We start from the raw sequence: 14,175 nt of genomic DNA on the forward strand, positions 1-14,175 counted from the left end.
GATTAAATTCCTCACAAAAAAAAATGCCCTCATAAATTAGCAGCATGAGCAGTAGTTAATATGCTGTTGTTTTAGGTGGCATTGTGTATCTAATTTAATAAAGTTTAGTGAACTTTGTTGTATAGTTATTGTTGTGACTGAAATGGTTAAACTGTATATAGGAATGTTTATGGATTAATATTGTTGTATATTGTATTGTCATTGAACTTTATTTTTAAATATAATGAAGTATACTCAGAAGCTGCTAGTAACCTCCTGCCTTTTCATGATGCTCTTACCCCCTACCTTCCCAAAAAGGACCACAATGGGAATAAGATGTTTGGCTTTATTGTGTTTATATCCTTTTGATGTTTTTTGTAGTTGGGGCGCCAACAGGCGCCAATTTTCATATTAGCAATCAATAAAGAAGTTAAATCAATCAACCAGTACAATACAAACACACACACACACACACACACACACACACACACACCAAGGGAACAAATAACAACACAAAACAATATTTGGTGATTGAGGATGACATTTTCGCTCTTGGTCAGGAGCGAGAAAGTGACAATGTTATCTTCAGGCACGTCAACCAATCAGTGATGCTCAACTTCGCCTGCTGTAAAAGACGCACGAAGGATCAGGGTTGTTAGACTTACAAATTCATGAAGGAGCATGTAACCCCCCCATTCTCTTGCTCCATAAGCAAGCAGAAGAAAAATTAACAAAGCAATGGCTGGTGATGGAGGTTGAAGTTTTGTGCACTTGGTCAGGAGTGGGAAAGTGAGGATGTAATCTTCAGGCTCGTCAACCAATCCGTGGCACTGGATCACTTGTGCCTGCTGTATGATATGTGAAGGAACAGGGTTGTAAGACTTACAGGTTCATGGAGTAGCACGTAACATCCCTTCTCTTAAAAGGTCATCGATGGGCACCATAAAGATGGTGTGTGAAAGTGATCAGCTACCACAATGTCATATTACATACAATTTAGAGGTGTAATTATCACAGTGCATTCCTTAACTACTCCATTTGTGTACTAAATACCAAATCTTCATTTTTGGTATGGACTGTGGTGTGTGCAGTGCTTTATTATGACCCTGATAATTAAAGTGGTCATCAAACTAGCTAACTAACTTCATATTTTCATTAAAATGATGCCATTTCCAGGAATTAAAAGTAATTCACAGCACCATCTGATAATCAGCAACATCAAATGCAGATAAAAAACAAAATCCTGATAGTTGGAAACCTTTTCCAAATGCAGTACACCAAATTCCTTCAAGTAAAAACTGACACAGATACACATCCCAGTAAGTCTGTCCGCCGTGACACCTCTCCTCCACCACGTTGGTCAGATCACTCAGAGCAACATAACAGTACACATCTACCGGCCTCCACTGATCTCACCCGGGAAGCAGACAACACTTTCATATCAACACCCTGTCATCTCACAATGTGGCATCTTCCCCTTTGAAGGTACAGTAGCATTGTTGCAGTTTCTCAGATGTGAAACTCTGGCTTTTATCATCCTGTTTTGGGCAAGGAGGAGAGGAGTGGGAGATGAAGGGAGCGATTTCCTTTTAACTTGGACCCACCAAAGTGGAAAGAAACAGAGTGTTGACAGGCGTGTGAAAGCAGTACTGCTGGGTCAACTGGGGAACTTCAGAGACCAGTTTAGAAGGCTTCATAAAGTCTCTCCGAAGAGGAGGCGTAATAGGCTCACTGGCAACAGGGCAAGTATCAATGCTCATGTACAAATCAGAAGTTAGCATTGAAGGCTAGTTTCTATGGATGACTGCATATGCTTTTACCATAGATTATTGTTCATTCAGATTTAACCACATAATGTAAGACTTGCTAATGTGCACAGAAGCCAGAGAGATTTGCTCCTTGTCCTGAATTACCAGCCAGCTGTAAACTACAAGTCCCATTCCACAGCAGGAGGATCACTCCTCACATTAGCCTTGGCATAGTGCCGACTGCAAATGTGAGATCAGTGGTCGTCAGGAGGCCCAGTTGGGACGGATCCTTTGTCACTCACGGCGACACATGTCATAAACTCATTGTCTTGCCATCAATCCGGGGACCTAACCACCTCCACAGCAGATGGAGGCCCAGCAGGATGACAGGGGGCCATGCCCTGAGTCTCTGCCCCACACAGAGTGCACGCGGCGGGAGAAAGAGGGGCAACAGCTATAGGGGAGCCCCATACACTGGACTGGACCTCCTGTGGATAGACCTCTGGATGAAGTCCTAATGTTGCCCATGATTAATTAGAGACAAATGTAAGTACGCCGATATCGCTCTGCAAGATAATAAACTTGCTTCTTATATGAACATTGAACTCACTGGATAACTATTTAAAAGTTTCAAATCACATATCGTCTCTGTGATCAGCTTCTCCTTAATGTCAGCAATTACACAGCATCACAACTGCATCTATCAGTAAATATATGAAGGTCTAAAACCACAGTGAGCATAAACATCCATCCAAATTTAGGAGTGAAAATAGCGATAAACATGGTTTACAAGGGATAAAGATGTCTTGCCTCGCGTGAATGGGGACATGTAATGATATTCATAAAGAGACCACCTACTGGGAGCACAGGAAAAACTGTTCCTAAGCAACAACATACACGCTCTTACAAGATACATCTTGGGAAATTTTGACCGGATTGGGATGCAAACAACTGAAAACCTTTAACTAGGCCATGTTATGAGTCTGCTCCCCATGGCTGAGTATCTGGGTGTCTCGTCTGGCACAAAATCCCCCTCCACTAATGATACATACTATATTTCAACAAAAAATAATGAAGTGACGAGTAACAAGCTTGTGGTGTGTTGCTAAACCAAATCTCTACCCTTCTCAGTAGTCCTTCAGTTCAAAATCAAGTCATATAATCAATGAAAATCGCTGAAAAATCCATCAAGTCTCAAGAAAATATACATTTTAAGTTCTTTTTTTGTTAAACTTGGACAAGACAGTTGTACAAGTTACTGTTCAATAGATTCATATTTCAAAGGTCAAGAACTGGTCAACCCATCCATCTAATTCCTGTTCTCCCTCCAGCACAATCAGTTGATGAGAAAACTCATGATAGCTCAGGTGCATTAAAGAAGTCTTGTGCCCATTTAATGTAATTAATTGGTGAGTCCTGTCCAAGAATTTGCATCGTGGTCTTACTGAATATGAGAAAATAAAAATAAAAATAAAGAAAAGTCAATGTGGAGGGTGGAAATCTAGTCAGAACCACATGAAAAATATGAAATTATTTTTTAGACAATGTAGCACTCTGTTTGTTGATTGTTATTTACATATGTTGTGGGGGACAGGTAAAGCTTGGCTCTATACACTTTAATGCACAAGTTCAATCTTGCTGTCTACGCTACAGTGTGTGTATTAGTGGTGTTAGATTGAGTGTGATTTTTTTTACAGTACTCAAATCTTAGGTATACTTGCTATTATCCTCTTCATCCAAAAAGGCCTAGAAACAATTACCGTCCAGTAATGAGTGATGTTTGTTTCTCCCTGTCATTAATTACAATTAATCAAAGACAGCAGATTACTTAAAAGCATCATTCTGCGTAGAGCTCACTGAGGTCAACTCACAAAACATTATCTTCCGGGAACAGCACTTCCAGGAATATGATCAAACAACAGCACGGGGTGGGAAATTGAAAAGAAAAAAAAAAAGCTTTTTAAAGCACAACATGATAGATCGTCCTCCCAAATACATCACAAAATTATTAATCAGCACCTCACTACTATTATCGGGTGCAAATCAACACATTAAGGTGAAAAATGCGAGCATTCAAAATCCCTCTGTGAAGACTCAACCATTTATAAAAAGATTACTGACGGTAGAGATGCTCCCTTAACTCTAATCTGCATCAGGTTTTGCTGTCACCAAATGACTAGTCTTTGAACAGTGTGCCTGTTTACCCATTCCCTTGCTAGGGTTGAAGAAGAGGCCAGCAGAAAGGCTTCATTGCCCTCTTGTGGTGAAAAGATAGAGACCATATTCCAGCTCTGTAACGTCGGCTGTACAATGGGCCTTCCATGAACCTCAGGATGAATACTGTATGTGAGGATGTCTGTCATTTGGGGGACATGACAAGGTAGGAGAGTGAAGAAGTGTGTGCAGCTAGAGGGAACAAAGGAGACATATCTATTCTTAATTCTGTGCTGTACCTGATAAGTCGAAATTTGATGGCGTGTTTCACAACAGCAGTCGGCTTGGTGGGGCCGGGAGGCAAGTCGGACAGTTCGACAGTGGGCGGACTCTGGGAGGGAAGGAACAGATAGTATCAAGTTTAATATTGTATGTTAACTTGACAGAACACCTTCGAAGATAGTTTAGCACACCAGGTGAAATTTGAACTTCTTGGTTGGCCTCTCAGGCTCAGAAGCGCCAGGTCTCTTGGTGCTTGGTGAGCTCACAATGGGAGACGGATGCTCACTGAGTGGTGCACCTGTAGAGGAGCAGGTGGCTTGTGTGCCTGGAATTAGTTCCTCATAAGCTTTGAACTTCTGAGGTGAACTATCTGAGTGGGGAGAACATGGTCTCTTTGTGGCCTGTGGAGTCATGGAGGGTAAAGCAGGTTTGCTGGACATTGATTTCTGTCACAGATGAGGGAAATGTTTTTTTAGGTATGTAAAGGAATAAATTTAGGAAATACACTCATTACATTTAGTGTTTGTTGAGTGGATTGATACCACTCCCATGTCTGTACGATAAATGTGAAGCTACAGCCAGCACAAAGAATGGAAACAGGGAAACAGCTTGCCAGGGTCTGTCCAAAATCTGTTCAAAAATGCTTAATGTTTACAAAAACGCATGTGTAAAAATGTCCAGTTGGGGATTTTACGTGGGGGTTATGTGCCGGACTACTTCTTGATTAGGAACAGTTACTTCCTGGAGTATCGTAATAACTGGGAGTTTGCCAGGCATACAGTGGAGACTTGTCATTTTTACACTTTGTACAGATTAAATACATGAGATAACAAGATGTAATTCACTGTAGGCTACAGACTTAAGAATGGTATCAATATTCTTGTCTAATTTGTGTCAAGAAAGCAAACAAGAGTATTTCCAAAATGTGAAAGAATTCCTTTAAAATGACGAGCGAAATAACATTTAACAGTTTTTCACAACAGAAATTTAAACAAATACATTTACTCATCAACAATACATGGAATGGTCTGGCATACCTTGTCAGCTTTGATCTTTCTGGCTGGCATCTCAGAGTGAGGCCAGTCTTTTCTCTTTGTGGCGGATTGGCCAGGTGGTAATGTGGCAGACATTTGGCGGCTCAGTGTGGCCTCTGGTTTTGGACTGAAAACCCTTTTGCATTCGCCATTAGGCATGCGCCAGCTAAGGTTTTCCCTCTTCACATGTGTGGCTGATATGGTCATCTCCTTTTCATACATCTCAGAGCTCGCTGCCTGGCTGTAGACTGCAACAGCACAAAATAAAAGTATGATTCACAGTGTCATGCAACATTGCTCCAATTCTACTGAATTTAAAAAAAGAAAAAAAAAGGGCTACTCGTACTAGTGTTAGTGAAGGATAGGAGGTCAGAGGTCAGGTTTATTTTCATGTTTTTAGACTCCTCCATATTAAGCCCAATCAGCCACATTGTGCTCATTCCCCCTCTGAAACAGATAGAAATATAGGCCAGTGAGTTGCCAAAGTAAAACACATCTAACTACCAAAATAACAAGCCAGTGCAAACTGAGAGTAAAAATATAGCATACGAACAAAAACTGTTAATAGAAATATGGTAACATATTAAAAATGTACATTATTCGCTTAAGAGCTAATACTCAAGAGAACTTGCCATAATTAAAATATAACTATAAAATCACATGTCCTTACTTGTCATTGACCTTCCTGGATCCAGGGAAGGACTGCAGATTAGCATGGGCCAGAGAAATGTGCACATTTCTCTCCAGAGTTCCAACCAGAAATCTGATTTTAGACTCCACCAGGCTAACCCTAACAGTATGAAAAAAACAACACAATTTTCAGAAACAGGAGACCACTGTAGTAGCTGGACATAAAAAATAAAATATTAAAACATAATTGTCTACAAAAATGTCTACATTGTTCTACTTAAACTTTTCTGAACTCTGTGTACTCGCCATTTATTATGCTGCTCCTCTGTTGCTGAAGTTGCTTGCAGCAGAACATAATACCTTGAAACATAAGAGACAGAACAATGGCAACAGACGTCACAGCATTGTGCCTTTGCACACAGCCTGGAATCTTATGCTTTAATCATATTTCCTGTTTTACCAATAGTCATAGATGAAGGAATTTCTGATCAATATATACTTAAAGCAGGCCAAGCTACAGCACAATGAGTACCAGTATGAAACAAAGATGGATACTATTCGTAATTGCATCATAATACTTTTTAAACATAACAAATCAAATTATTTTAAAATTTTTTAGACTTCCAGTTGCTAAAGAGTTGTGTAATCCAAGAAAATGAGTTTCAGTCCAAATTTGGCAAAATAATAAAGCACATCAGAGCACATGGCAGATTTATTCAGGTCAATAAAATAAATTGTAAATAAACTCCAGACTGGTCCAGGAACAACATCTTTAAGTCAGACAGCACATACTAAGAGCTAAAAACCTGATTAAAATATCCAACCGACTGACTTCTTAAATCACTTGAACAGGTCCATATTCTGAATTAACAGTAAATAGTAAAGCCTGGTCTGCAAATCCATAAGAAAATCACAAACCAACTATAAAATTTAGGTACAAATTTAAGTCCATTGGGGAAATATGTAAATCCACACAGAGACAAACAGATGATCCACTTCTTAAATTACTTGAACAAACTTCTGTCTACATTTTCGGTCAGCAACAGCTACAAAACCCAGTCTGCACATTCATTAAAAACCTTGGCATTCAACAATCAAAATCAGGTACAAATTGAAGCCAATAAAAATAAATAACAGCAAAAATAGCTTTAGTGCATTCATTACACAATAGGCATTCAAGAATTCACGTTTGGTACAAAATATGGTCAATTTACACAACAAACCTATATCAGTATTATACCAGAGTTTGCTTTAAGTCGCTCACATTAAGCATAAATCACAAAATAAACTAAAATACCAATTCACACACTATTAATCACAATAAAAACAAATAAATTCATGTCAGTAAGACAATACAGTATATAGTACAAAATGTATACAAAACCATTTGCTTTTGATAAAAAAAATAGGGTACAGGAATCAGAATTTTTTCTCAACACGTTTTATCAGGAAAACAAGTATATGATAAAAATATCATAATGATAAAGTATTGTAAAAAAGACTGGTTGGAAAATTTAGAAAGTGGTGTGTACGCGAGTGTGTTTTGTATATCCTCATTTTCATCTTTGAGCAGCTTAATACATACTTGTACTTTCCAAAAAAGTCTGGTGTTTCAAATAGTTTGGACCAGTCTGCTTTTTTCTGCTGTATTTCTTCAGTGATGACATGGCCTGCGAATGAAGCAGGATGCACTTGTTAAAGTCTAAGTAAAACAAAATCCCAGCTTTGTTTACAGAATAGAATCATTGTTGTGTTCTTGAAGTTTGCGTTTAACATGGTTTGGCTAAATTTTGGACAACTTCATCCAAAATGATGTTGGAATGCCCATTCCTGAACCGACTGATATTGCATTAGAGAAAAAAGGAAAGTTCTGAGATTGTGTTAAATCAACTTTGTTACAGTAAAGTTAACTGGCCCACGATGCGGGTAGTGCACTGTGAGGATTTGGTGGATTTCAGCAGAGCAACTACACACCCTGTTGGATCTCTTCCGTTATGATGGCTAAGGTGGAGGTAGACATGTTGAATGTGGTGTTCTGCTGTGGGTATGCTGGGGTGATAATGGGCATTAGGTGGCAGCGGTCTCTTCGATTAACCTAGAAATGCACAACACCACAACATATTCATCTAATTCTGACTTTTAACAGTTAATTGACTGACATGATTCTATATTTGTAGGGCAAAAGCCTGATAAAAATCCTGTAGAGGCCTTACCGTGGGATCCCAAATAGGAAGGTTGAAGTAGCGGTCCTCTACTCTCTTCAAGAGAATTGGGACTGGCCATGCCCTGACACAAAAAACAAGAAGTTCAGATCAACCAATCCCCATCTGCAACCTTTGTAAAGAATTCACATGCGTCTAGTGAAATATAATGAAAACATCTTAGTAATGATGTCAATTTGGCCCATCATTATCTAACGTAAAACCTGCCTCGTATGTTTCAAATGCTGTTTCAGTAGATTTTAAACAAACTGTAAATCAAAGGGTGTGGTCACAAATTGTGTCCCCCCCCAAAATCCACTTAAAATTTCACAACTGCCAATCCAATGATTAGGCCAAGTCTTCCAGAATGTAGCCATTATTTTACCCCTATAGTTTCTTTGGAAAAGTTGTGGCCTTTGAACTGAGAAAGGCTCGCCTTTAGAGAACAGCATCAAGTGAGGTTCTTTTTTCCCCTACCAATCACACAAAAGTTAACATTTCCCACAACAACAACACACAAAGCTTAAGAAATTGGTTATTGTAGTAAGTGCAAACCTATGTAGTCTGTCCATAGAGAGCAAGCTCAAATGGGCACAAGACAACAAGGCATTAACCAGACCCTCTCATGGTCAAGTAAGGTGACTCCCAGTTCAAACATCAAACCCAGTTTGATGTTTTCCCATTTAAGGACACCAGAAAAGGGACAACCCACCACATTGAGAAGACCTTGAAGAATTTGTTCACCAGCGTGGACACTGTGGCATTTGGGTACGCCTGACAAACTCTGGCTACCAGTATGGCCCACGATACACCGCCCAAGAAGCCCAGAATGCTGGAGTAAATATTACGGCCTGAAGAAAATTAAGAGGATGAGAAAAAAAGATCAAGACTCAAGTGCGCAGTGTTACCTAATGTTAACATTAGCCTGATGTAATTTGCTTTAGCCCACTGCCAATTGAGTTTATAAAATAAGTGTTATAAGATGTCTATGTAATATGTCTAATATGTACGTGTATATAATATCGGTCACCTCCATTTTATTTCATAATACTACCGCAACCTTTGAAACCTTTGAGAGACAGGAGCAGCTAAACGGCTAAGTAAACCTGTGCCTTGCTTATTTCTGCAAAATAGCCATTGGGCTGTGGTTGCCTGGTAGCAAATATAGACAAGCCAAAGCAAGTATCCTTGTCAGCAGGAGACACTGAAACTTGAGCCAAAAGTAAATAAAGAAACAATGGTGTCCAAAATGACTGACTTGTACAATACTAAACACTAAAAAGTCCATAGTGACAACTAAATTGAGATAGAAGTCGTCATTTTGCACTACTGACAGTTGTAGTGTTCACTTTACTGTAATTTAAATCTATTAAAAGTACTGTGTTGTGTGATTTTTAGCAAAAGTAACATACATGCTATGGCCGCTAATGTTTTATGACACTGTGTGAGTTTTTGAGTGCACAATATAGTGCATATATTTTACACTTATTGTTGGGAAATGCATACAATTTCAGGAAGTAGATATAGCGTCGTAACATTGGGTACTGATTGTGTAGGGGCCATGTTCAAAAGAATCATCCACCTATTTTGTTCCCTTGGGCGATTAGCAAGCCTAACTAGTTGTGAGTGTTGAACTCACGTTTGGCCCACAGCTTGATGGCTCTCAAAGCGAGCCTGAAATTAAAAATATTTGGCACAAGACTGAGGATCTCCTCTGTAACTCTGTAGCCTAGATAAAACAGAATAAGAAACAGATGAATATAGACACAGTCACAGTAAAAAGGTTCAACAACAAATGAACAAAATGGTACACTGTCATACTTCACAACGACATTCCTGGCGAGTACAGCTGCCAGGTACTAATACTGTAGGATTTCCAAGCGTGTTCTTTAATCTGATCCTTACCATTGAGACTCCTGATGCAGCGTTTATCTATGTCCTTCAACAAGATGTCATTAAGAAGGTCCAGATTCTCAGGAATGCTCTTCAGCTCCAACCGGGCAAAGACTAAGTCAATCTAGGAAATAACAGGAACACAAAAACAATGATTAATGCAAACAAAACTTCAGTTGAGGCATACTGCAGACAGCATAGAGTTTTTACTTTTTTCTCTAGCCAAATTACCTCAATCCCATAAAAGGACAGTTTGATGACAGGGACAAACGCCTCTTCAATGGCCTAAAGACAACAATACTGTCAGTCACTTAAAATAGGGAGAAAAATGTCCTTTGACTTGAACGCAGTGAATCACTCATAATGCTAACCTGTATGTCTTTGACCTCCACATGAGCCTTCAGCTTCTCAAAGAAGGATGTGAAGAAGTCTTTTCTCTCAAGAAATCTGGGTCCGACACAGAGGGCATCAATTTCAGCACCTGTCAAAACAGCCCAGATTTACATGAGAGGAAAGCCTATATTTAAATGTGTAACAATACCCTGAACTATTATCTTCACCATGTACTTTTAGAGGTCACCAACCTCTGAAAGACCCTCTGCTGTGTCCCTTGAATAAAAAGTGTAACTTGTTAAATGTATGACTAGCAAATGTATCACAACACAACTTTACATATACTAATGTAGAGTGAATGAACAAAGTTTGATCACAAAATGTAGCAACTATACTTAAAAGTCAAAACAAAGTCGGTAAGAGGCTGTGGTAGGGCCTTGTGGTGCTGTTTGTCTGACTCGCTGCACAAATAATTTGCAGATCTCAAAAATATGTAGTCTGTAATGTTTATTGATGAAAATATGCAACTTAATATAATGTGCAGCGATCAAACAAACTGCGGTCAACAAAAAATCAATCAAATCAACCTATACACAATTAACTCCAAATTTGCAATAAATCAGCTTATGACTCCTACACATATTAAAAAGCACATTAGTTAAAGTCCTGAGCCACTGTGCAATCCAAGCTTCCACAATCATGACCGGCTCTTACAGTCGAGGAAAGAAAATGGTAATTACCTTTTGAGTGAACTCCCAGACGATAGGAGCCAAATGGGAAGATCTTACCGCCGACGTTTTCTGTCATCGTTTCAGGTAAGTTCTAAAATCAAAAATAGTAATTATATTTATTGCATCATCTATGCAATAACATGTTTCCAGGATCATATCTGGAATTACTTTTGAAACAACAATGTAGATAGAAAAGATGTCTTACCATTCTTTTAGACATTTCTTTGAGCCACTCCTTATAAAGTGTCTCCAGTCGTTTGACAACCTTCTCTCTGATAAAACAAAGAACATTTCCAAATATTGTCATTTCTCTGAAGCAAAGGATGCTATAGCCCCTTCCACTCCTGGTCTACCACGTGCATTGACTTCATTAACTGAGGAAGTTGATGTTTAACTGGTTACACTGTTTGCAGTAATAACCAATCCAGCTCATAGGCCTCAACTGTGGCATAACATTGAAGACACTGAGTCACAAAAATAGGTCTTCCCCTCCAAGCTGAATTAATAACAATATGAAAACATGAATATGAAATTGAAATATGTCTATCCCACCTGTGATTCAGCTCCAAGTTGTCCTCAAATACACCATATGACTCCAGAGTGTCAATCACTTTTCTGGTCTGGATCAAGTCAGCCTCTTCGGGCAGATCCTGGCTGATAGGACCAGTGATCCCATACCACTTGGGGATGTCTGGGAATGGTGAAGTTTGGCTCTGAATTGGACTGAAAAGGCACATTTGCATGTTAGTGGACCAGTCATGACACATAAGTATATACATAAAGCTATATCAAGAAACCTTTTAGTTAATGAAAGGTGACTTGAGCCTCCCAATCTGAAATAAATTGCGTCAACTAGTACACAAGTCCAATCACAAGCTGTTATACCAGTGCAAAACAAAATCGCAAATTCTATGAGGACTGTGATGTGCTTGTAGAATTACCTGTTTTAACTTACCCAGATCTTTGAAAAGGTACGGGAAAAAACAACGCACACCATACTTACCAAGACATAGCGACATTAAGCACTTCTTTGTTTGTTTTGTGGTTTCCGAACAATAATGCTGCGTTATCCAGTCAGAAATAACTTATTTTCTCTCAGAAAAAATTAGTACAGTTCACACACTTACTGTGTGGCAACACACAGGCTCCTTGGATATTTGGAAGGAACGCCTTCCATTTCACTGTGTCGTCCTTTCACTCTAAGAATCGAATCAGAGAACGAAGGCACGTGAGCAGGACAAAAAGACGCGTGAGCCTGAAGTGCGTCGCGATCGATGTGTATTCGCACCGATTCATCTAAGAAATGCATAGATACAATCTCTCAATCAAACTACAATCCAGTGGAATGTTTCTGTCTATTCTTTTTGTAAAATATATTAATAAACATTAGTCCATTTGTTTTGGGACTACATTTCTATCAGCAATACCCCAGCTGACGCCTAAATAAAATACCGAAAATGAATTAGCAATAACTCCTCAACCACTTGGCCTAGATATGGTCTCCTTTGATAGGTCAGAAGCTAAGAAATGTGAATCCACTCTATGTATGTAAATGAACACGTTTATGTTACCATACAGAGTAAATGGAGACGCAATAAAGAAAAATATGAGATTTTTATCCTTGCCTGGTATAAAATCTGTATTTCAAAGGCAATCTCACCATCATAGCCATCCTCCTGCAGATTATAATGAAACTGATTATGTTCTACTACACCTTGACTGCAAGTGTAAATGTAAATTTGATGAAAATTAACTAAAAAACAACATTTAGGCTGATGATACATTTTATAAAGAAATACTCAGACAAGGTCGAGGTTTTGACACTATTTACTGTTTAGGTGATGACTTTTCCTTCAAAACACTATTTCCATACAACCACATTACAAATAACATAGAAATATTCATAAATACAATGGATATTGATCATTATTCCTCCCATGCTTTACAGGCCGGTAAGTTGAAAACAGAAGCCCAGGGCATTCATTTGACAATTGTAGGTCTCTGTAGCCACCACAACACAAGTCAGCCACCAGACGGCGATGAAGACCGTGTGTTGGAATCCAACACTGTAGATAGATAGATAGATAGTGGCTTGCATACTATTTTACCATTTTCTTTGAGGTTAATGCAGCAATTCAGACACAATGCTCTTTGTGACAGAACAATCATGTTAAATGAAGTGGCTCCATTTTAAACTTCTGAAACCACTAGTTTACCAACTCTAAACTGCAGATAATTTTTTTAAAATATAAAAACTTTAAAAAAGAAAGAAAACAGGTGTATAATTACACCAGCCAGAAAATGTAACTATTTACCTCAATCCAATTTACTGATTGAAGTAAAAAATAATATAAGGACCACTCTTAATGTACTGTGCTTCCTCTGGTGGTTTTGAAATAAAGAGATGATAAGTCATGCCCAAGTTTGTCTATGTTTTCGCAATTGTCCCTAAAAGAATGATAGATATTCAGACATGTTATGGATTTGGTTTGACCAGTGAGTTGGTGAAAAGAGTTACCCTTACATCTGCAAAAACCCTAAATATACAGCTCTAATTGATTAGTATGATTAACTTTGGACATCTGTGGTATATGATTTTGAGAGTAGTTTCCCTTAAACCACCAAAATGTATGCTAATATATGATAGTTGATGCAATTATATTTACACTAGTTATTATTGCTGTAATACTCTCTTTTCAACCTTAAAACCTTTGCAATATGAGGATGTAAAACACATACTGTATTATGTGGCATTGGTTTTCATAGATTTTGGAATAAATAATGTTTCTTTCCCAACTCCTTTTTACCAAAATAAGCAGGACGCAATGTACAGAAATGCTTTGCTGATTCAATCTCTCTCTGGTACGAGAGACCATATACTAATCTGACTTGAGGATCACAAAAAATTAGGCCTGTGCAATCTTGTTGAGTTTTCTTATTTTATAAATTTTATACAGTTTGTTGTTGTTTCTTTGCTCTTGTTCCTGCGTTTTCTGAAATATTTTGTGTATTTTGCATTGCAAGGCCACCATACACAGTCCAAATAGCGTCATAATCTCACAATGTTGGTCACTTGATTCGCGTCAAATTGTGTGTTCAAATAAAACTTTGGTCATTCTTATTTTGTATTGCTAATATCGGCGAATTACCTGTACAGCTTGTTTTAACACTACACCGCAGATCGGAGCCA

The 14,175-nt window shown here is 38.5% G+C and overlaps 1 protein-coding gene across 2 annotated transcripts; it reads right to left on the reverse strand.

Moving 5' to 3' along the window:
- Positions 1 to 451: 451 nt before the first annotated feature.
- Positions 452 to 14,149, reverse strand: LOC119909240 (poly(A) polymerase type 3-like). 2 transcript variants are annotated; one of them, XM_038727349.1, is made up of 16 exons: positions 11,538 to 14,015; positions 11,191 to 11,257; positions 10,995 to 11,076; positions 10,293 to 10,402; positions 10,153 to 10,206; positions 9,934 to 10,045; positions 9,668 to 9,757; positions 8,741 to 8,879; positions 8,041 to 8,113; positions 7,802 to 7,922; positions 7,413 to 7,497; positions 6,134 to 6,187; positions 5,868 to 5,987; positions 5,544 to 5,644; positions 5,201 to 5,445; positions 452 to 4,272 (listed from the first exon to the last, which is right to left on the reverse strand). In XM_038727349.1, exons 1-16 carry the CDS (start codon positions 11,762 to 11,764, stop codon positions 4,087 to 4,089), a joined length of 1,866 nt encoding a protein of 621 aa, XP_038583277.1. In that variant the 5' UTR covers positions 11,765 to 14,015; the 3' UTR covers positions 452 to 4,086. The 2 variants fall into 2 exon arrangements, with proteins under 2 accessions (XP_038583277.1, XP_038583276.1); XM_038727348.1 differs by lacking the exons at positions 452 to 4,272; positions 5,201 to 5,445; positions 5,544 to 5,644; positions 5,868 to 5,987; positions 6,134 to 6,187 and having other exon boundaries at positions 6,522 to 7,497; positions 11,538 to 11,708; positions 11,989 to 14,149.
- Between the last annotated feature and the right edge of the window lie 26 nt (positions 14,150 to 14,175).

Source organism: Micropterus salmoides, unplaced genomic scaffold (assembly GCF_014851395.1).
Source record: "Micropterus salmoides isolate LMB-PRFRI ecotype aquatic unplaced genomic scaffold, ASM1485139v1 Ms_hic_scaffold_18, whole genome shotgun sequence".
In the NCBI taxonomy this organism is placed as follows: domain Eukaryota; kingdom Metazoa; phylum Chordata; class Actinopteri; order Centrarchiformes; family Centrarchidae; genus Micropterus; species Micropterus salmoides.